General features: G+C 40.5%; 1 protein-coding gene across 5 annotated transcripts in view; it reads right to left on the bottom strand.

The window, feature by feature from the left end:
* The window catches only part of atp2b3b (ATPase plasma membrane Ca2+ transporting 3b), a 61,527-nt gene that overhangs the window by 5,377 nt on the left and 33,672 nt on the right, over positions 1-22,478 (bottom strand). For 3 of the 5 annotated variants that reach the window (XM_042408802.1, XM_042408804.1, XM_042408803.1), the window contains 11 exons: positions 19,299-19,405; positions 19,089-19,164; positions 16,816-16,974; positions 16,538-16,717; positions 14,901-14,988; positions 14,703-14,809; positions 14,232-14,423; positions 10,271-10,484; positions 9,361-9,572; positions 4,523-4,630; positions 4,047-4,229 (listed from right to left, as the gene is read on the bottom strand). In XM_042408802.1, coding sequence (XP_042264736.1) covers positions 4,047-4,229; positions 4,523-4,630; positions 9,361-9,572; positions 10,271-10,484; positions 14,232-14,423; positions 14,703-14,809; positions 14,901-14,988; positions 16,538-16,717; positions 16,816-16,974; positions 19,089-19,164; positions 19,299-19,405 — 1,626 coding nt within the window. Of the gene's footprint in view, positions 1-2,805; positions 2,966-4,046; positions 4,230-4,522; positions 4,631-9,360; positions 9,573-10,270; positions 10,485-14,231; positions 14,424-14,702; positions 14,810-14,900; positions 14,989-16,537; positions 16,718-16,815; positions 16,975-19,088; positions 19,165-19,298; positions 19,406-22,478 lie in introns of all 5 variants that reach the window. The other 2 variants (XM_042408805.1, XM_042408806.1) reach the window with 1 other exon arrangement.

Here is a 22,478-nt window from a genome sequence, read left to right as displayed (position 1 = left end):
TTAAAATCTCAGTAAACGTTGCTCAAACAGTAGGAAATAGTGCATCAGTTAGGGGTTATTTTCAGCAGATGAAACGTTGCAACAATTGGATGGACTGTAATGCAATTTGGTACAGATATTAACGTTCTCCTCCTACTAATATAACAATAACTGTGGTGTTTCCCTGACTTTTCATCTTTTTATTTCTCTAATGTAACCATGTACCTGTAAAACTAACGATGTTCCCATCAGCCTCAGTTGCCCTTTGTTTTTATTGTGAATTAGCAAGTTTTAGTATGCTAACACTCTAAACCATGCTAAATATTAGCATGTTAGCCTGCTGAGCCTTCGTACAGCCTTGTTAATAGTTTTTGGACAACAGTGGAGCTCTATCAAGCTTTGGATACACACACAATATTTGTTAGTGGTCACTTGTTATTGTCTTTTCATGGGATTTGTTGACAATAAGAAAAGACTTATCCTTTAAGTATAATCAATATATTTTTCTGTGGCTGGAAATGTATTGGACCTGAATTATGTTTCTTTTTGACCCCCACCCTAAAAGCTAAAGCAAACGTGAGGGATTTTATTTTCCTCCATACAACATGAAGTGATTCAGAGGTGACCCCTGGGTCACATTAAACTCAACATTAAGGCTTGCTCCTTCATTTTGCCTCCTCATACTATTTGTTTGTCCAAATCCATTTGGTTTCTCATCGGGAACCGCGAGAGGATGAAAAAATGTTTATGTCATATGACCACTGAGTAACAGATTTGGACACAACAAGCTCTTCAAATTGAGGAGAAAGAATTGAAAAAGCAAGCGATGCGCTAGCAGTGATGGGATCTGAACATCCCTCTATCCACACCTTCATGTTACCAGTTCTTCTCTATTAGCAAGACAATGTTGCACATATGTCAAAGCTCAGAGTCCTCTGTGTAATTACATATTACATTCATGCTGTAAAATGATAGGGAGAAGGATGTTTTTCCAAAGTACTTAAGCTCAGGTAAATCCTAGTGTCTGTACAGCATGATCACAGCCGACAATGAGGTGTCAGCAGCGCAGACTGGAGCCTCTCTGAATCTACACCTACAGGTGATGGAGCAACGTGGGGAGGGAGGCAGTGTGGAATGGGAGGAGGGGATGGACAAAAGAGAGCAAGGAAGGTAAGGAGAAGCAACTGAGAAGACTGATGAAGACAATCAAATGAGGAGACAGCACAACCACACGCATGCATGCACGCATACAAGCACACACACACACGCACACACACGCACACTCCAGCACTTTTACACACTTACACACTGACAGAGGAACACACAGAAGTCACACTACGGCTCTTGGATATGTCAGCAAGTGCACACGTAAAACACACTTGCAAACACAGACACGCACAGAACTGACATACAGAGAAATCAAGAGAAAACATGAGGGATGGATGCTATTCTAGTAAGGAGATGGCACGATGACAAAAAGGGATGAGGTAAAGGACAAAAGTAAGATACAAAAAAATAGAAACAGAGGGAAAAAAAATGAAGAGAAACCTACCAAAGAAATCTTATCAATATGCTACACAAGAGCCTGTATTTAGATCTGGTAAAATCTAAATACCTCTACAAAAGAACAACTCCACTTATGAAGAACAAGTAGAACACATTTTGCAGATTATTTCTGTTGACTTGGAGCAAACAGGTAACCTGTAATACCTCATAAATATAGAAGGAAGAGGAGAGAATTGTGATGAAGAGAGAGACAGATAGAGGGAGAGAGAGAGACAGAGGAAGGGGGGGGGGGGGGGCAGACCGGACACAGAGAGAAATCAGGACTTTTTGGAGACTTCAGCCAAACTTGTGACGTCCGCGCTGGAAATACTGTTACGGAAATAACCAGTTGACAACAATTGCTGAACCAAAAAAAAAAAGTAAGAGGAGGCAGAAGAAGAAAAAAAAAAGCAAGAGTGATAGAGAAAGAGGGAACTTTTTTTTTTTACTGAAGGCTTGGAAACAGCAGTGTTTGATGGAGCTTTTATACTCGAAGGTTTACAGTTTAGAGAATTGCAAAAAGCCATATGAAAGCCATTTGGTAATGAGTATGAATTCTATGGCAGTGAAACCTGATTGTAGCATTTGCTATAATAGGAGTCACAGAACTGTTACAGTGATACTATATCCTTTTGTGTTTTTAGAGAAAAAAATGACAGCACTCCTTTACATTAGTTTACAGCTGGGGTCAACCACAGCAACCACGCTTGACCTCATTCACAAACAGGAAATAACACATGGCGCAGGAGGAGCTGCCGTTTGCTCTCTGAACTTGAGGGTGCATCCTCACCTTTGTCGGAGTATGCCAAACAAAGTTTTCATAGCTTTAATTTTCCTCTTTTCTTTCTATGAAACATGAGTCACTTTCTTTCTTTATAAAGAATCTGCTTCTGTCAGGACGCCTCAGACAGAGAGAGAACAGCGAGCCGCCTCCCGCACCCCAACAACACTGAACAACAAAACGGACTCTGGACTGGGACCGGATCTGGATTTGGACCAGACCGGACCATGATTGCACAGCTGGTCGGGACTGGGTGCTGTTTGAAAAGGGGGGAATAAGAAAAAAAGAATAGAGGAGACATTGCAAACACATGAGCAGCGAGCGAGCCGGAAGGGGGACACAATCATAGAGAGTAAAATACTGCAGTCCACGTGCCGTGCAGCAGAGTGTGTGTGTGTGTGTTTGTGTCTCTGAATGAGTGTGAAAGAGAGAAAGTGACTGCGAGTGTGTGTACAGTTTGTGTGTGTGTGTATGTGTGTACATGCGTTCGGCGGACTCACTCCCAGGGGCTGGGCTGGTATTGGCTGTTGCGGTGGAGAGAGCTACATGAGAGGGGGTAGAGATAGTGTTTACGTCGTGTAGCTGACTGAGCACAGAGGAGCGCCGTCTCACCGCTCCCTGAAACGAACCGCTTCGCTTGAACGTGCTCACTACCTCCATCTGCAGGACAGAGACAAAACAGCAGCACTCAGTGAGGGCAGGAAAGGCCGATCTTAGTGTGTCTGTGTGAGTGTGTGCGTGTTGTAGTCCCTTTAAAACATTTATAGTAGAAATGACAGCCTTTTAATGCTGCATGTGTATGTATGGGGTTATGCGTGTGTGCTTGCATGTGTTGCCTAGACACTCAGACCGAACCCTCTACATGAAAAACTGACCGCTTTAAGACAGGCACTTCAGCTGAGAGTCTGCCTCTCTAACGCTGCTGGGAGGCTGTAAGCAGACCGTTGTTCACGTTGATGCCATTTTGCTGTCTTAACATCCGATTTCACCCAATAGCAGCACGAGAATCAATCAATTAAATTCATCACACAAGTCAACAATAGCCTGTCTACTTAGCTTTAACACACATCCACAGACACACGCACCCAGTCACAGCGTTTAGGTTTCTCTCTTAAAATACCGCTTCCGAGTTAGAGAAAACCGTTTTCATGACATTCGAGCAGAACAGAAAACTCAGCTGTGTTGGAGAGAAAAAAAAACTTGAATCATTATGTTTGGCCCGAGTGAGAAGAACAAGACAGAGAGCGAGAGAGAGACTGACTTTTGAAGAGTGAGAGCAAATGAGACACAGTGTTTTCACTTATCTAAAACTGTACATCTGTCAAGGAAGAGTCAAACAATAATTAAAAAAACAATCCTCAGTGATCAACTAAATCACAATAATGCAGTAGATTGTTTAGTGGAACACTTTCTTTCTTTCCAAAAGTCTCTTCTGTTAGTGTGTAAAGGTCATGATACTGGCAGTTTATTTAGGCATCATTTCATCATAAGCACTAAAACACTTAAAAGTGCAACACTTAAAAATCTTATTTGTGATTTAAAATATTGTCTTTGCTTTTAATTTATCCTTGTTTAACATCATTACCCATCTAACTGTAAGAGGCCTTAAACAAACTGCTTGTGTATCATGACCGAGAGAAGCTTCTGGTTGAGGTGCTGTGGTGTCTGGATACCTTTGCACATGTCGTCCTATGAAAAAGTTTAGGTTATGGTTTGTTTTGGAGGCCTGGTCAAATGGTACCTGGGTCTGGATGCGGTTGAGGCCTCTGAACCAGAGGATCTGTCCACGACGCAGCTCTCTCTCCGCGCAGTCGATCTCCTCCTCATCTTCTGCCAGCTCCTCTCCTTCCTCCTCCCCCGGCTCCAGGCCCAGACCCGCCTCCTTCAGGCATGGCAGCCGCTCCGTCGGTACCGTGGCGATCACCTGGAAACCAGGTTTGTTACAATGTCATTTGACCAAAAGTGATGCTAGTGAGGTGTTTTACTGAGTAGCTGGGAGCTTTTCCTACCTGTACTCATACACACATAGTGGATCAGATAATACCTGGTTATTTCAACTGTCACTTTCAGCACAAGCAGGATAGAATGGAGTGTTATTTAATGTCAGTGTGATAACGTTTCCTTAGCCTCACCTCAGGGGAAACTCTAGGTAAACCAGGCCTGCCAGCCTACACTTGCTCAGTGCGGTCTGACTCAGCAGGCTGATGATCTGCTTACCTGCCCCCAGAGCAGCTCTCCAACTCCCACGAACAGACACCAGAGCCACTGCTCCATGTTGAGAGGGGCACAGCTGAAGGGCTTCCCTCCCCACTGCACAATCACGATCTGAAGCAGAAACACAGAGAAGCACGTCATTATTGTCACACATACAAGCACGATGTCGAGGGACAAACCAGCGCTGAACCACCTATCTCTGCAACAGAAATCACACACTGTACTGTAAAAAAACAACAGAAGAAGAACACCAGGATGCGTCAACAGTCAACATCTGTACTGTGTAGTCTTTCATGATTGATGAGGAACTGTTGTAACACAGGCAGTATTACAGTATATTTTATTTTATATTTATATTTTTAAGTGATCATCTCTTCAGGTGCAGTGACTTAACGTGTAAATTAGCAAGTTTTAGAAGGACTGCTTGGCAGATTTTTTTACTTCCAGTCTTTATGCCCATGAGCACATCTGTTCTATATCCTCTGTCTGCCATTCACATATCTCTAATCTACACGAGACTCAGATCACTCACAGGTCTAACAGAGGTCAAACTGTTTAAAATGCAACACTGATGCACACATTGAATATACACCAGCGCATTACTGCTTTTTAGACATCTGGACAGGTGCTTTTCAGTATGACAGGTGGAGTGGAGGATGACCAGTTGTCTTTTAAAAGTTGGGTCTGTTGATGATTTGTCACTAAACTGTCACTGTGAATCGACCAGAGAGGTGCTGTGAGGGACTTTTAGAAAAAACACCTATTTCAGTTAATCCCCCATTTTATTCATGGTCACTTTTGTTTGGAGTGAACCCTTTTATTTAAAAGCTTAGCATATATAATTTAAGAAATAAAAGTGTGCCAACATTGTTTTGAAGCTATTTATTCATTCATTCACTCAATTTGTTTGAGCTGTCAAGAAACTTAAACTAGAAAATGCAATTTCTGTAGAAATTGCGTGTGATTGCTGAAAGCGAATTTAGATTGCATAAATGGAAGCTGAAGAGTATTGAAAAATCTACCAAGATTAAAATCAGCAATGGGTGGAATTGAACATACACCCTCATGTTTGTAAGACAAACATGCTATGGACTGAACTAACATGTCACACAGCAATACCTGGCCAGATTTTGGTGTTTAGTCTGTCAACTGCATGAAATTGACAAAAAAGCAGTTCAGCTCAGTTCATTAAGCAGATTGACATCACCTGGACTCCTTCATCTTTCTACTCTACTGAGTTCTGCCCTAATCGGGGCTCGAACTCACAACCTTTGGATCTAAAAGGAGTTGAGAAGTGACATGAACTTAAACCACTGGACTACTCAGACAGGATCTGTAGAATTGGAAAAGATGTATTTAACAAGAATAGCAATCCACATTTTAGGTAATAATGTTAACGTAAGCTAAAGAGGAAGTGACTTACGGTACATGATAGAGATGTAAAGCAACTTTGTAAATGAGAGCAATATTATGAGTAGCACCGCAGAGAGCGGGTATCAAACACACAACCTTGTCATCTAAGGTGAAGCTGATCAGAGAACAGTGTTCTAAACCACTGAGCCAACAGACATTCACAAAAATGAGAGGCAAAAATCTCCATTTTGATGAGGAAAATGTATTTGTCTCAAACTAGAGCTTGAACTTTGTACATCATTGGTGAAAGCAAGAGTAGTTTAACATGAGAATGAATGATGTGTGTAAAAAGTGTTTGAAGGAAGAGAGAATCTGTAAGTTTAAGAAACCGGAGTGAGAGGAGACACACATCCTGCAGACTGTATTGTAGTCAATGAGAACATGACACTCTCTATCAATTAAGATTCTGATCTCAAAAACTATAAGTCCTATGTGAAATGTATTTACATTTTGAGAGAGAGGAGGCTTGTGGCAACATACTGAGGCAAGATATGTGCTTGAGGAGTTAAAATTGTGGGAGTGACAGCAGTTTAGAAAAACATCTCTGTTCTAAAAATATCTGTGCCTGATCACATGACACACTGGTGAGACCTGACAAAGTCTGCCAAACCCCTGACTTTGGGCTTAAATTGCTGAAAAACTACAACAGATATCACTAAACAATCTGATAACTTTGAAAATTCAAAGTTTTGTGAACATTTTAAAGTTTGAATGGCGTCTATAGGATAAGGGACATCCGAGCAGTTGAGTGTCAAAGTGACGAAAGTTCCAACTCGGTTGGGTGGTTCGTCCCATAGACTGCCATTATAAATTTTAATGTTTTAAAAAATTATATAAAATCGCTGAAACATGTTACATTTCAGAAAAATACAAGCACACATCTGCTGAATGAGCTGCACAGATTGACGTTAGAATGGTTTTTATAGCACAAAGTATGCAGCAGTTGAAACGCGGCAAAAAACGTATGGAAGACGTAATAAGAATAAAGAGTGAGAAGAACAATGTGTAGCCCAAAGCACGACCTTCTGCTGTGTTTAAATGTATACAATGGAAACTGCTTATAGTGATCACGGTTACAGTGATCAGCTGCTTATTTGGATCAAAAGCTTCATTCCTATACAACATTTATGCTGTTCAAATAATCCGCCTACAGTTTGGGTCTGTTTATACACAACAACATTTGGTTTGAAAAGCATTTTAAACTATGGTAGTTCTATTTTTTGTACTTTACTCCCATGATAAGCGGCTGTGGCACCATTATTGCCCACCTGAGGCTGCTGCTGCGTGCACCCTGAAATCATAACGGGAGAAAGAAAGTAATTTTCTCTCAATGACAAACGTATTTTCCTCGAAGCTTATGACAATAAAAGGGGGGGATGAAATCTAAGGAAAGGATCAACACTCTCTTTGCCAGTTCTGCCACCGGGGAAAAGAAGGAACTTGTCATCGGCACAAGTCAGAACCAACTGGAACTTCTTGCATATACTGTATGTAATGTATTTGTGCATATACTGTATATACATGTATATATACTGTATATATATATTTCTTGGGGGGTTTTATGTTGTTATGAGTTCTATCTACATCCCACCCCGCCCTGGCATTCAGAGCTGGGAACATATGACCTCAACCACATTAATCATCCCAACCATCATCATCTCAACATAATAACACTGAGTAAAAATGACACATTGAGTGAATTTCTACAACCAGTGCATGTTCGTGATGGTTCCATCATGGGCTTGTTTCCATTCTGGGTCATTAAACTGCTGCTGCAGATCTGCACGCCTCAGTGGATGTAGCGACAGCCTTTTAAACAGCAACATGATCATTTACACCAGGAACAAGGCTTATCAGAGTGACAACATCATCTTGACATCAAATTGCACCATCATAAATCTCACTGAGTGTAAGATACATACAGTAATATCTTTCTACAGAGAGGAGGGATCTATATTTCTTATCTCACTCAGAGTACCAACGAGCACTGAAGAGCTTTGGAAAACATCTCTCTTATTCTCTGTCAATCTCTCACTCTGTCTTTGTTTGTACTCACAGTTCCCTGTTCAGTGCATTTCTCCTGTATTCAGCGTGAGTAAATTCAACAAACAGCCCGTCTGTGGTTTGGACTCTTTATAGAACAGAATATCAGGTTACAGCGTGAAAGACAATTAACAAGATGTCAAGGCCTGAGAATGATCACATACATGTTCTGTATGTTTGCAGCCTTTCCGGGATTACAATGTGATCCTGAGTAAGGAAAGTGAGGAAGACAGCACAGGCAGATCGGTGCTGCATATACAATACAATACACCCCGACAACCACAATCACCTGGTCACAATTAATTATCTCCTTTCTATGTCTTCTCCAGCTTCCCTTTTCTCCTCTGATCTCTACAACTTCGCAACCTCACTTTGACTTTCAACATTTTTTTTTTGCATTTCTTAGCTCCGTTGGGCATTAACAAAAACAACCCCACATTTTTATTCAACTGACATCACATCACAGTTTTTTCAATTATGAGCCAAACAGCTTGATAGAAACAGTAAAAGTACACTTTTAACATTAAAATAAAACATTTAACATATAATCTACACATGAAACATCCTTTAAAAGATGAATAAATGAAATTTAAAAAATAAAAATAAAATAAATATTGCAGTTCAATTTTTGTAGAACCATATCAGACTTGTTCATCTATGTTTTGGTGCAACAGCACCGCTTTTCAGTTGACGGATCCTCTTTTTTCTGATATTCTACAAAGCAATTGTATTGTACTTCTTATACATTTCAATCTGCACACAAATTTTGGGCTGAAGTTGCACTGCAGTGATCAGAGTTACGTAGTCAATGTTCACAAATGTTGCTTTGTTGAATCATTGTTATCAGCATCAGCAATATCACATTGGATTTCAAAATATGTGTATTTATTTCAACAAATATAAGACATAAACAGAAAAAAGAAAGTGTGAGCCATATTATGGCAATCTCAACTGATTGGTAGAGCATGTTTTAAAAAATATTTTTACATTATTACAAATAAATATTATTATTTTGAAAATATTTCACAGTATGCACTGACATCATTCTGCCCAGGAAGCCCTCTGAAAATAAACTACACACACACACAAAAATGGATATTGTCTTTGAAAACTCACCATAAACATGAACCAAATCACAAGAGCAATTTTTGCACAGGAAAAAGTGTGGTCTTGGTAACTGCAGTGCATCCTGGGAATCTTTTTGGGCCTAATATACTTCAACCACAGATGGCTCAATCAAAACTAATCTTCAACAAGATATCACAACTAAGGTGGCGCCTGCAACATCCTCAGTTCAATTTCTCCCTGTATTCCCTGCCTCTATCTTTACTATTGCTATCACACTAATAAAGAAATCTAAAGAAACATGAAAGCGTTAACCTTACCTGCACGGCGAAGGTCCCCAGAACGATGGAGCAGAAGATGGGGTTGGCAAATATGCCATCAAAGACGTTTCTCTCTCCGTGGATCTTGCGAGCGTTGATCTCGTTGAAAAGCTGCATGAGGACGAAGGTGTTGAAGATGATAGTGTAGTGCTCAGATGGAGGGGAGTGGAGTGGAGCGTTGCGGCCACTGTCAATGTTAAACATGCGCTCACCTGGAGGCACGAAACAGGTGAGGGAGAGAGGGTTGAAGAAGAAGAGGAGATTGAGAGGTGTGAAAAAAGTTAGAATTACCTGCTGTGTTGTGTAGAAGAAAAAAATAAAAATGATCATTTAGTGTATAACCTTTGCATTTAAGCGTGATTCTCTGTGTTTTACAGTTTTGTGGAAAGCAGGACTGGCTGCCTTTCTGCTGAACTTTGCTTGAACCCCTGATACTGTAAATGGACTGTCTTTCTTAATACAATGCCTGATCTGTGTGCTACATTTATGCTTAATAATGTAAGGTTGAGACATAGCCCAGCTTGCTCATTAACCCTTTCATGTTAATCTGAGCCTTCATTAGGGAAATGCCTTAATTTAATCAGTGATGTGTTTTCCCCTCATTGAATGTAACTATTGACTATTTGTTCTTATGCATATAAAAACTCTGATGAAGATGCACTTAGCATTGATTCCTCCGTGGTCGCTGACTGTCACTTTGTGGGTTTCGGTCCTTTTGTGCAAAAGCTTAATAAATATAAAAGACAAATTTCTCTGTGTTGGTCTCGTTTATTCGGTCAACTTCCACCACATGTTGTTGACTAGGATGTGTGTTTGATCTGCTCCAGGACAAATAAACTTCTGAACACCATAGCTGCTCAGGTGTTTGTGTATTTGTTTGTGTCTTGTGTGTGTGTGTGTGTGTGTGCACCTATGAACAGCAGAGTGAAGATGATGACCAGCTGGTACACTCCGTGGCCTAGGATGTTCTTCATCATGGTGAGGGAGATGAGCGGGTTGTTCCGGCCATATGGTTTCCGTAGCAACAGAGCCTCAGTGGGGGGCTCAGTGGCCAGGGCCAGAGAAGCAAACGTGTCCATGATCAGATTCACCCACAGCATCTGCACGGCCTTCAGTGGAGAGTCCTGCCGAGAGATTCGCAGAGATTTTCCTGTATCACCAACCAAGTTCAGCTGAGTCTGAGGTCACTAACCCCGGCAATGATGATTGTGAAAAAAGGCTGCTTTTCTCCCTTTTCACAAGGCCCTGTTTTTCCAACATGAACAGTTTTTTGTGTTAAATCGTTAATTTCAGTTCGATGTATTGTTTCATGTTAATCTATCAGTCAGGCTTGTTCCATTTTTGTGGTTTTATTTCTTCTATTTATTGCCCACAGATACTTCTACACAACATGTACTTGCGCTGCTGTTCTTTTTACATACATGGGGTGGTTGCACCACATTTGGTGGCAGCAATGGTATGTTGTGCCTTTACAGACACTGGAGAACAAGAACCAATGACTGCACTATGTGCAGAGGGATACGCAGACTACCCAGGTCGATCTACACTGATGCAATGTATTTTATTCATTCCTGATCTCGCTACATCTGACCTGCTACTGTATTAGTTGAAGCCTTATTTTATGGCCAGAATGTTATCAGGGCCCGAGCACAAAAGTGCCAGGGGCCCAACGGTCCTTGGCACTGAAAGTGCAAGGAACCTAATGTTTTTTGAAGGGATTATTAGGGCCCGGCCACCTAGCAGTGTGAAGGCCCTATTGTATCTGAATGAATTATAATACTTCTCTATTATTAGGGCCCGAGCACCGAATGGTGCAAAGGCCCTACTGTATCTGAAGGAATTATTAGGGCTCGAGCATCTAGTGGTGCAAAGGCCCTATTGTTCCTGAGGGAATTGTTATTATTATTATTATTATTATTATTATTATTATTATTATTATTAGGGGCTGAGCACCAAAGTATGAAGGCCCTTTTCTTCCTGAAGGAATTTTTATTAGGCCCGAGCACCAACAGTGCGAAGGCCCTATTAGATCTGAAGGAATTCTTCTTCTTCTTCCAAAACAAACGCATTTTTGAGGGCCTAAACTTGCATGAAAAGTTGTTAAACTTTGCACGTACATCAGCAGTGGTGAAAAATTTGATATTTTATAGGTCCCAAACATAGGTGTGGCAAAATGGCTCAACAGTGCCCCTCCTAAATTAAACTTCGATGTTTCGCCATGAACAAACAAAGTGTTATAACTTGACTCTGCATGATCAGATCTTTTCCTGATTTCCCATGCTTGATAAAGGTCCTGGTCTGAAGGCAAGTACAGACTCATTTTGAGTCATAGTCATACCACCTACTGGCAACAGGAAGTCTTAAGCGCCACTCTTTTGCTAACTACTCCTAGCAGGTTAGCCAGAAACACATAAAATTTGGTCAGTCAAGGTGTAAGACCTTGATGACAATAGAAGCTTTTGAGTTTTCATCAAAAGCCGCTGCCATGGCAACACATTATTCGCCACAAAATACAAAGCTGTTTTTAAGGGGCTAGACATTCTTGAAAACTCACAACTTTGCACACACATGACAGGTCTTAAAGTCTGTAATACTGTAGAGGTGGCAGGCATGGGTGTGGCAGAATGGCTCTACAGCGCCCCCTACAATAATTCAACCGAGCAGCCCCTGTGCCAGGTTAAACCTACATGTATGAAAATCAGTACACACGTGTATCATGCCAGGGCGCACAAAAAAGTCTCTTGGACCCATAGCTTAAACCCAACAGGAAGTCGGCCATTTTGAATGTAGTGCTCAATTTTGGCGATTTTGTATGCCTTGTATTTTAACAACCTCCTCCTATAGAATTTATCATAACGACTTCAAAATCAGTGTGTGTCATCTAGACTAGTTTGTGATCAAAACTTATCAAAATCTTGAGTTTTCGCTGAATGCCCTTGCCATGGCAATGCGGCAAACTTTGATGTTTTGCCATGAAGCAGGAGGTTGCTGTAGCTTGAATGCACATTGTCCAACCTGCACCAAATTACTCATCAAGAATCCTATCCTGAACACATCTACATGTCAATATTGAGTCATAGTCATAGCGCCACCTACTGACAACTGGAAGTTACAGTCTCTGTATTTTCATGAGCTCTGCCCAGGACCTTGACCAGATCCACGTCAAATTTGGTCAGAAAAGCCATAAGACCTTGGTGATGCTATATTGTGAATCTTGTGAGTTTTCATGGAATACAGATACCTTGATGACGTGGCGAATTTTGATGTGTCAACATGAAAATACAAACTGTTGTAACTTGACTCCACATCGTTAGATCTTCCCCAAAGTCCAGCTTGATAAGACTCCCGGTCTGACGACATGTACAGGCCAATATTAAATCATAATCACAGCGCCACTCACTGGAAACAGGAAGTCACAAGCACCCTTCATTTACTAACTACTCCTATCAGCTTAACCAGATCCACCTAAAATTTGGGCAGCTAAGTTGTAAGACCTTGATGATGCTAAATACTGAAGCATTTGAGTTTTCACCAAAAGCTGTTGCCATGGTGATGCATTGTTCGCCATGAAATAGGGAGCTGTTTTTGAGGGCCTAGGGATGCTTGAAAACTCATAAAACTTGGCAAGAGGAAGTCAGTCTTATTTGACAAACATCCAATTTACATGAAATTTACATGATGTGGTCTACACATGATATACAGCAACATGAGGTATTATTAGTGGGTGTTGTCTGGTACCACATAGTGGACACAGGAAGGTATATTTATCTCATACATTAATATTCATGAAAATGTATATCCATGTCATTTGCCCACTGGTAAATGTATTGGTGCATTAATATTACACTTATGCAGTATTGCCTACGGGCAACAGGAAGTGAAGCCTAAATGACACATAGTTCATCAAATGTATACACAATTTCCAATATGTCATCTGCCAGCACCATATACTGCACACAGAATATAATATTTTACCCATTCACACAATGTCCGATAATCCTGATTCAGAGCTGTGTCAGCAGTCCTCCAGTAGCGGTGTGAGGGCCCGTTCATCAATGTTTGCAGATTTAATTTCAATTGTATCTTTTATTTCCATTATAAAGAATCATTTAAAAAAAGAAAATTTGGCTCCGGTAAAAAGTGACTGCATTTTTAAAATGTATATTTATTTATTATTTTAACTTTTTTTGGCTAGAAAGAAGATGCAGTTCATTTATGGGTTTTGATCTGGAAGCCAGACCAGAGACTTGCAGGTTCGTTCTGCTGGGTTAGTTGCCATGGTAACAGAGCTCGATTTGACCCTATCTTTGTAGGATCAAAAAGTCAGGATAAACCTCAATAATAACAATAATTCTAATACATACTGTATGCACATACATGTGCAAGTAGATATTCTTTGCATATCATGCATAGGTGAACATAAATGTGTTTCTGTGTGAGTCAGTGTCTCTCTGCTTACATCATGAGTAAATGTATTGTATTTATTGGGACAATGTACAGTTTTAAACATAAATGTTAACATTTGATATACTGCACCAGAGTTAGCTTTAAAGCTAATTTTCATCTGCAGTCCCTTACAAATAAAACATATAACAGCACAATAACAAACAGTACAAAGAAAAAAACACACAGGACACATTATACAAAATACAAAGCTACGCACAAAAGCACATCACATACACCCACAATGTCACCTAGAAATTAATAATGTAAGCTTGTCAAATTAATTGTGTAAAAGCATCCCAGTGTCTTAGCAGATATAGGGTGAATGATGTTCACAGGAGTGATGCCTGCATGTCTTTTATGTGTGTGTGTAGGAATGCATGTGTGTGTCAGGCTGTGTGTGTATGTTTATTCATATATCCATCTACCTGAGTGATGCAGGCCCCGGTGAAGGCCACTATGACAGCCACTACATTGACCGTGAGCTGGAACTGCAGGAACTTGGAGATGCTGTCGTAGACATTTCGTCCCCACATCACCGCCTTCACAATGCTGCTGAAGTTGTCATCAGTCAGGATGATGTCAGATGCCTCTTTAGCCACATCTGTCCCCGCAATACCCTGATGGAGATTGAGACAGAGTGAGGAGGAGGGACAGAGAGTCATGACATGATTCATGCGAGCAATGAAGCATTCAAATTATTTTGGAGTGCTACTGTCTCAACACTGTGTTGTCCTGCCTTAAGTGTTACCACGGTGCTGTGATAGAAAAAGAATATTTGTTGAAAAGATTGTGGGATAAGAGAGGATCAATGTTTTTAAAACTGTGCATCAGGGAGAATTTGATCCCCAAAATGGAACATCAAATAAACAATAATGGCGAATAATATTTCAGGTTACCATGGCAAAGCCCACATCAGCCTTCTTCAAAGCTGGCCCATCATTGGTTCCATCTCCTGTTACTGCGACAACCTGCCTCTGTTCTATGATGCTACTGTCAATGATGCCTGGACATAAACAGGGAGGAAAGAGAGCCAGTAGTAAAAAGTGTGTGCAAATGAATGTGTGTGTGTTTGGGGTAATAAATCTTAGACTCACCTTTGACCAGTGTGTGTTTGTCGGTTGGCGAAGATCGAGCCAACACACGGAGTTTGGGCCAGATTTTGTCAATACGTTCCTGTTCAATCTGCCAGTCAGATGGAGAGAAAAGGATGTGAGAATGTTTGATAAATGGCATTACAGAGCTTCTCTAAACTATTCTCTTCTTACACTAGATGTCACTGTTGATCCAGAGTCTTAGGCAGAGCCAACTGTACACAGGTGTGATGGAGGGAAAGGATCAAAGACGCACTGTGAAACTGGCTCTTGTATATTGCTCTCTTGCAATCAATTTAACAACGCTGCACACTTACATAATCATAATTTACATGCAGCATTTCAGAGTGATAATTTAAATTCACGCTGCATAGAAAAGTGCAGAGCAACAGCACTAATGAGCAGCTATCCATCCTATAGAGCATTACGCTAAATTCAAATGATGAAGACAAATGGGTTAGATTAAAGCAAAGCCTGTACAAATGTTTGCTTTAATAGTGTGGACTAACTAAAGTGGATATAGTCATATCAGTGGTGAAATGGGATGGGAACCTCCAAACATCAGACATGAATATGAGATAATTTAATGTTTGAGCAGACTTGTTAATAAGTCCTCAGTAGAAAGATCTTTAACTGGGACATTTTGCATAGACATTAATGGATTAATGAGTTGAAATCTTTATTCTGTATGTTTTTTTTGTCTTTAAAACAGGTTGTAGTTTAACAGTGGTGGAAAGTAACATTTACTCAAGTACTGTACCTACTGTACAATTTTGAGGCACTTCACACTACTTTACACCGCTGATTTATACTTCTATCCTACTATTCAGAGGGAAATACTGTACTTTCAACTATACCACTGGGTGTGCCTGAATACAAATATGTTATTCAGCAAAGTACAAATAGTGGGAATTTTACTAACATTTAGTTTGTACAAATATTTGCTCTGCTTTGCTGTTAAGTCTATCAGCAGGTCTCAACAAGGGGAGTCACATCCAGCTGCTGCATGACGCACATTTCCTAATTTAGACATCACTCCCAGAGATAGGGGTGTTCCCCAGAGATAAAGCTGAACTACTGACATGGGTAAAGTGCTCCCAAGGGACTCTCCATAACCTATTATTCCCCTTCTTCTTTCCATAAAGTTAAGTTGTAAAAAATAGGCAGTAAATGAAAAGTGCAAAGCAAGAATTGCCTTTGAAGCTCTTCTCTATATGTTACACACTGTGTTATGGGTATATAAATGCCTACAGGTCTGTCCGCACAATTGCAATGACCAAAGTTTTAGTCGTGTATGATCTGGGAGACTCAAGTTCGAGACCCTGTGTGGGGACCTCCTTCGTAAGATTATTCATTAACACTTATTTTAACACTTTAATATCCTAAAATTAAAAGTGTAATAAAAACAAAAACTGGATTTTTACGCCTATTTCCAATTTTATTCGAATACAAATATAAATAATTTTTCTGCCTCAACAAATATAGATACAAATACAAATACTGGATTCTCTGCACATCCCTAATATTTATTTGTTAAGTTAATAATCAGATTACAGTGCATTTTAACTCACAGCAATAGAAAACTTTCCATGACTATGTAAGGTTACCTTGCATTTAACCTGCATGAGACCCCAACTCACCTCTCCTTTCTCATTCCTGATCCGTCGGTTGAAGTCTTTGCCCTCTAGACAGATAAAGTCATCCCCAGGGTGGATGATGCCACATTTAGCGGCGATGGCCCTGGCTGTGTTAATGTTATCACCAGTCACCATCCGCACTGTGATGCCCGCACGCTGACACTTACGGATGGCCTCGGGCACCTTATGGGGGATTGTGAGATTTGTTCACACAAAAACACAATGCCAATTGCTCTGTTAAATACAGATTAGATTCACATATTCTGGATGAGTACCCATACCTCAGGCCGTACAGGGTCTTCTATCCCAACCACAGTGATGCAGGTCAACTCTGTCACTATTTCTGCCTCATTTTCCCAGTCTGGCTCCGGATTGGACGGCAGGTCACGGTATGCAATGCAAATGGTCCTCAACCCCTCACATGCCATCGGCTCAATCACCTATTAATCAATCATTATTACAAATATGGTCAGGAAGATGTCCACAAAATCTCATTACACTAGAGACCATTTAAAGTAGAAACATGTTTTCTACAATCTACAGAAATGTCTTTTACATTCCAATATTTGAAGTATAAAAACTGGATTAAATCGCCTGTATACATTTGAAGTTTATGTCTGGTGACCTCTTAAGTATGTTATGGGAATAAACATACTGTGTCAGTTTCTGACACAGCTGTAAAAGACCCCCAGTCTACTGCAGACAGCAGAGGGAAGACAATATGATGTTAGGAAGAGATTGACATAAAGCTGTCGCAATGCAAACTGAATTACCCAGCTGGAATAAAGTTATGTAAGGAGGAGAGTTTTTTTTCTCACGGCCCAAGCTGTGTTCATCATGAGCCAAATTTGGGTCAGTCAGCCTGTCAGTTAACGAAACAGCACTCACTCAGTCTGCATGGGCTAATCTGCTGTATGGGGACCAAATACTTGTGTTTCGCTGGTTGCTAGTTCTTGCTCACTTTCTGTCCAGTAATGCTTATAGTGTTTAGAGTGATTGCAACTGCATCCCTAATCTAGAATGTGTGACACATATTTTTTACGTTTACCTAGACCGAGTCAGCAAGCAGTTCTGTCTTACAGAGTTTCAGCAGCTTTCAGAAACTTACACCCTAATATAATAATGTTACAAAAGACAGCTAACTCAGGAGACCATAGCTGTATAGTACATCATTATGACAGTACTATTGGTGAATTTGGTGGTTATCGTGACAGTTTCATGATGTAATAACTTCATCTACAGCATCTTGTTGCACACCATCTGCAGTGCTGTCAAATGACCTGTCAGCTTTTCAAAGTTTGCCTTGTATTTATCTTGGAGACAAACAGTGGCTTATCTCGGAAAAAATACTCATCAGTTCAACAGTCTGAAATGTAGAAACAATTATTACACGAGATAGGCACAAACTGGGGCACCTGCACCGAGGTCAACCAGTGCAAACACACTGAACAGAAAGCAACACATAGACTGAACCAAACAAGATGGTCTCAAGATTTACAGCCATTACAACAATGGTTTTATTTTTTTTAAAAGGAATAGCTTGACATTTTGGGAAATATTCTTTCTTGCTGAGAGATAGATGAGAAGGTTGATACCACTCTCATGTCTATTACAAGCTAAGCTAAAGCCAGGAGACAATTAACTTAGCCTAAAAACTGGAAAGAGGGGGAACAGCTCTCTCCAAAGATAATAAAGTTCACCTGCCTTCACCTTTAAAACTCACAAATTAACATTAGTGGGCGGCTGCGGCTCAGGAAGTAGAGGTCGTCCACTAATTGGAAGATCGGTGGTTCGATTCCCAGCTCCTCCAGTCTGCATGTCGAAGGGCAAGATACTGAACCCCGATTGGCTGTGCCATTAGTGTGTGAATGGTTAGTTCCTTCTGATGGGCAGGTTGGGACCTTGCATGGTAGCCCCTGTACCCATTCAGCGCATGAATGTGTGTGTGAATGTGAGTGTAGTGTAAAAGCACTTTGAGTAGTCGGAAGACTAGAAAGGTGCTATACAAGTACAGTCCATTTACCATTTTGTATCTTGTAATGTTAAAAGTTTAATGCGTACAACAACAACAACAACAACAACAACAAACACAACTTGTTGTTTTTACATCTCTGTGCAGATTTATTATTTTCTACCTTTGAAGCCAGGTTAGCCTTTTCCCCTTTCTCCCAGTCTTCGTGCTAAGCTAAGCTAAACGTCTTCTGGCTGTAGCTTCATATTTGGTGTATGGATATTAAGAGTAATGTCAATCTTCTCATCTTACTTGCAACAAGAAAATGAATTAGCATATTCCAGAACTATTCCTTTAAGTATTTTTTAGGCATTTTTGCCCTTATTAGATCACTACAGTAGAGAACTGACAGGAAATGAGGGTAGAGAGAGATGGACGATAATATGCAACAAAGGTCTCAGGCCAGACTAAAACCAATGACATGGTTGGCATCATAAACCCTTATTTCACCAGGCTTCCCCATCAAAATTCCTTTGAGAATGATTTTTTGAAGATACTATTCTGCACATGGGAGCTTTATGTCATCAAGTTACAGTGTCTCACCTGTTTGACCATCTCATCTCTGTCACGTGGGCGGAAACTGCGTGCTTCTCCATTGGCATCTAGGATGTAGGAACACCTAGACAGAGATGAAGGACAGAAAATGGTTACACAGAGGGAAAAAATGTTTTCTACTATTAATTCACATGATCTGATGTCATCCCATATGAGATATTCCTCAGTCTACCTCCCTCTTTCTTCCCCGTTACTCACTTCTTCAGCATGATCTCAGAGGCTCCTTTGCTGTAGAGGCGGAAAGAACCGTCTGGTAGCTTGATCACTGTGCTCATGGATTTACGTACTGAGTTGAATGTATACACCTGAGAGAGAGGGAGAGGGAGGTATGATTCAGAACAATAAAATTAGCAGAGAGGTGGAGGGGCATATCCCTGACTGGAAACCCAGCTCTGAGTGTGTTGGGTGTTGCACCTGAGGGTTTACACCTGCCTCAATGTAATAAACGGATGTAAAATCCTTGTAAGATAATGGAAATCAGCTCCACCCTTCATCCTTCACCCTTCCCTTCCATCACTTGAATGGCAGTTGATGCTTGTGTGTGAAGATTTGAGTCTCAGGACATTTTGGCTGTATATGTGTGGCTAAGTTACTTTAAACTTTTAAATTGTTAAGTATATATATAGATATTGTATTTTCTCTAATAGTGGCCGGGGCCTTTATTTACCTCAACTGCAGAGGGTACCAGGCCTTTATTGGAAGCAGGCTTATATTAGAGAGAGGCCTTTATTCCTAATTCCCTCTGTTTTCCCTCTGTATATTTGCTCATATTTTAGTACGAAGCCTCCCTGTTTTCTGATCTACTTCTGTTTGCTCTGTTAAATTTTTGTCACTGCATTATGCTATTAATAAAATTAAAAGCCTTCATTTCCCGACTTTTATTGTGAAACATTACACAAACATTTCAATATAACTTGTGTGAAGTATGACCAGTCAAGTGTCTGTCAGTCAATGGCCAGTGTCAGTTAAAGACTAAACAAATCTGAGGTAACGTTATGCTGGATATAAACATTAATAGCCAGTTAACAGTACAGTCAAATATCAAATATCAATCAGCTGTCTCTCTAACGTTAGCTCCAAGCTAACTTTCTTCCTCCCAACTCCAGCTAGCCGTGCTCTCCTCTTGTCAGCTAACAGCAGCTCACGCTTCTGTTTTTTCCAGTATCTGATTCTTTTCGGGTCAGCGTCAAAATGTCTTGCAGCTTTTGCTCTTCAAGTTTCCTCCACATATTGCAAACCTCTCCTTGAATTTGACGTCAAAATTTCGTCTGGTTAGTGCCATGTTCGCTCACTTGCTCAGGTCCTATATGGTAGTTCAATTATAGCTACCACCATCTTGTGGCACTTGTACATTATTACAAACCACAGTCACATTATAACAGGCACCAAGAGGAGCGGGGCGGACATTTCTTTTCATCTGATAAAAGTAGTTAGGCTTTGCTGTCGGTTTCCCAACTCATTTTAAAAAATACGAGATAAAAGGAGGGAGAGGGGACTAGAGAGTGAATGAAGAGATGGAGCTGGTAAGAAAGCAGTGAATCAGATCAATTAAAAAAATATCTAATTGTTGTGAAAGAAAATTGAATAGTAGGTTATCATTTTATAAATCTTTTGTATATATGTTACAAATGTTTTCAAACTAAGGAGTCAATGTTTGTCATCAACTGAATGTGATGTAATGTCATCGTCATTTTGGGGACACATGTTGGTGAAGAAATCCTACTCCTAGGCTAGTTGAACTCTTGAACCTGTTTCTATCTGAGGGTTGCTTGCTGACCTCTGGGGTTAGCTAGAGATATCTTTGTCTTAAGCCTACTGTTTTAGAGACCATACTTGTTTGTAAGAAGGTGTAATGGTTTGTGGAAGTGTCCATTTAGGGACCAGACTGTTTTTAGCTTTGCTTCTGGAGAGGTATAAAGCTGTCTAGTTTGAGTTCACAATCTTTAGAGAAAGGGCTGGCTTTAGGGAAAGGGCCAGCTGAACAACATGCTTTCTCTCCAAAAATACAAGAAGATTGTATTTTTGTTTGTGTTTGGACATTTGTATAATTGTTACTGATGATGTGATGGATTGTACAGTGTTTACAACTGCTTCAACAAGTAACAATGTTTAATGCTTTCTTTATGTCTCCACGTGCCTTCTTTCTCGAGAGAAAATTTCCACAACATTTGGGGGCTCGTCCGGGATGCTAACCCACTGGCCTTTTTCCTGGAAGAGTTGACCTGTCCAGTGGCCAGGACCGATCCTAGGAGATTGCAGAAACCTCGGGGACCTATGTAAGTTAGGGTCTTTTTGCGAGAAGGCTGGGGTCACCTTCCAGGAAATGGGGACAGTGGTGAGCAATCTTTGGTTTGTTGGTAATTGTGATTAATTCTGTGGAAATTGCATTTGTTATTTGCCTCCAAAATTCTTAGGGAAAGGAAGGGAGTTTAGTTCGAAGGCATGCATTGGTGGTTGTTGAAGTTTTAATGGCGTCATAGATACTCTAAGCTTAGAGAGGGAATTCCTAGGGAATTTGCCTAAAGTGAGAGAAAAGTGTTCTCTTGCCTAAAAAGTGCACAGAAAAGAGGCAGGGTTAGAGTCCGCTGCCAGGGTCCCTTTCAAGGTTAGAGTCCTTGATAAAAGCTAATAGGGGTTAGAGTCCCCTGGGCTAAAAGTGCGAGGTAAGATCGGGAACAACAAACGTGAGCCTGCGTACAATACGAGGTGAGATCAGAGTTCCATCAATATGTGAGCCTGCGTAACCAAAAGCCATATAAATAAAAGGGGTTAGAGTCCCCAAAAAGGCCTAAAATACGAGGTGAGATCAGAGTTCTATCAATATGTGAGCCTGCGTAAATTGTTAAGAAGCGCTTAGTACGGTTCGAGTCCGTGCTGTACAGTACTGTTTTTCTTTGTTTGAGTTACTGCATTTTGCTGTGCGGGTATGTGTCTGCAGCTCCTACCTGCAAAGAAGTTAATGAGAGGAGAGTTCAGAAAAGATTTAACTTTCCAAAGCAAATGTTAGCAATAAGTTGTTAAACTCGGGAGAGTAATGGAAAAGTGGAAAAAACATTTAAAAAAAAGAAAAAAAGAAAAGAAAAGTGAGTTATGATGGCTCTGTTGCCAAAGTGGCATAAGAATTCAGGATTTCCTCAATATGGGAGTCTACAACATGTTTCTCTTAGGAATCTGAGATAAAAAATAGGTCTTAAGTAAGAAACCAAAGTTATTGAATATTGTTTGTGTTTAAGTGGTTGTACAAGGGTTTGTTTTATTGATGCATCACATGATTAGGCTCTTTCTGATGATGGAGATGTGCTTAGATTATGGAACACAGGAGGGAATCAGTGAGGAACTGAAGAGACCTACAACTCTGATATAGAATTTGTGTATGAC

The sequence above is a fragment of the Thunnus maccoyii genome, chromosome 4 (assembly GCF_910596095.1).
Source record: "Thunnus maccoyii chromosome 4, fThuMac1.1, whole genome shotgun sequence".
NCBI lineage: Eukaryota > Metazoa > Chordata > Actinopteri > Scombriformes > Scombridae > Thunnus > Thunnus maccoyii.
The sequence above is the reverse complement of the archived record's forward strand: the minus strand, read 5'-3'. Positions and strand labels throughout refer to the sequence as shown.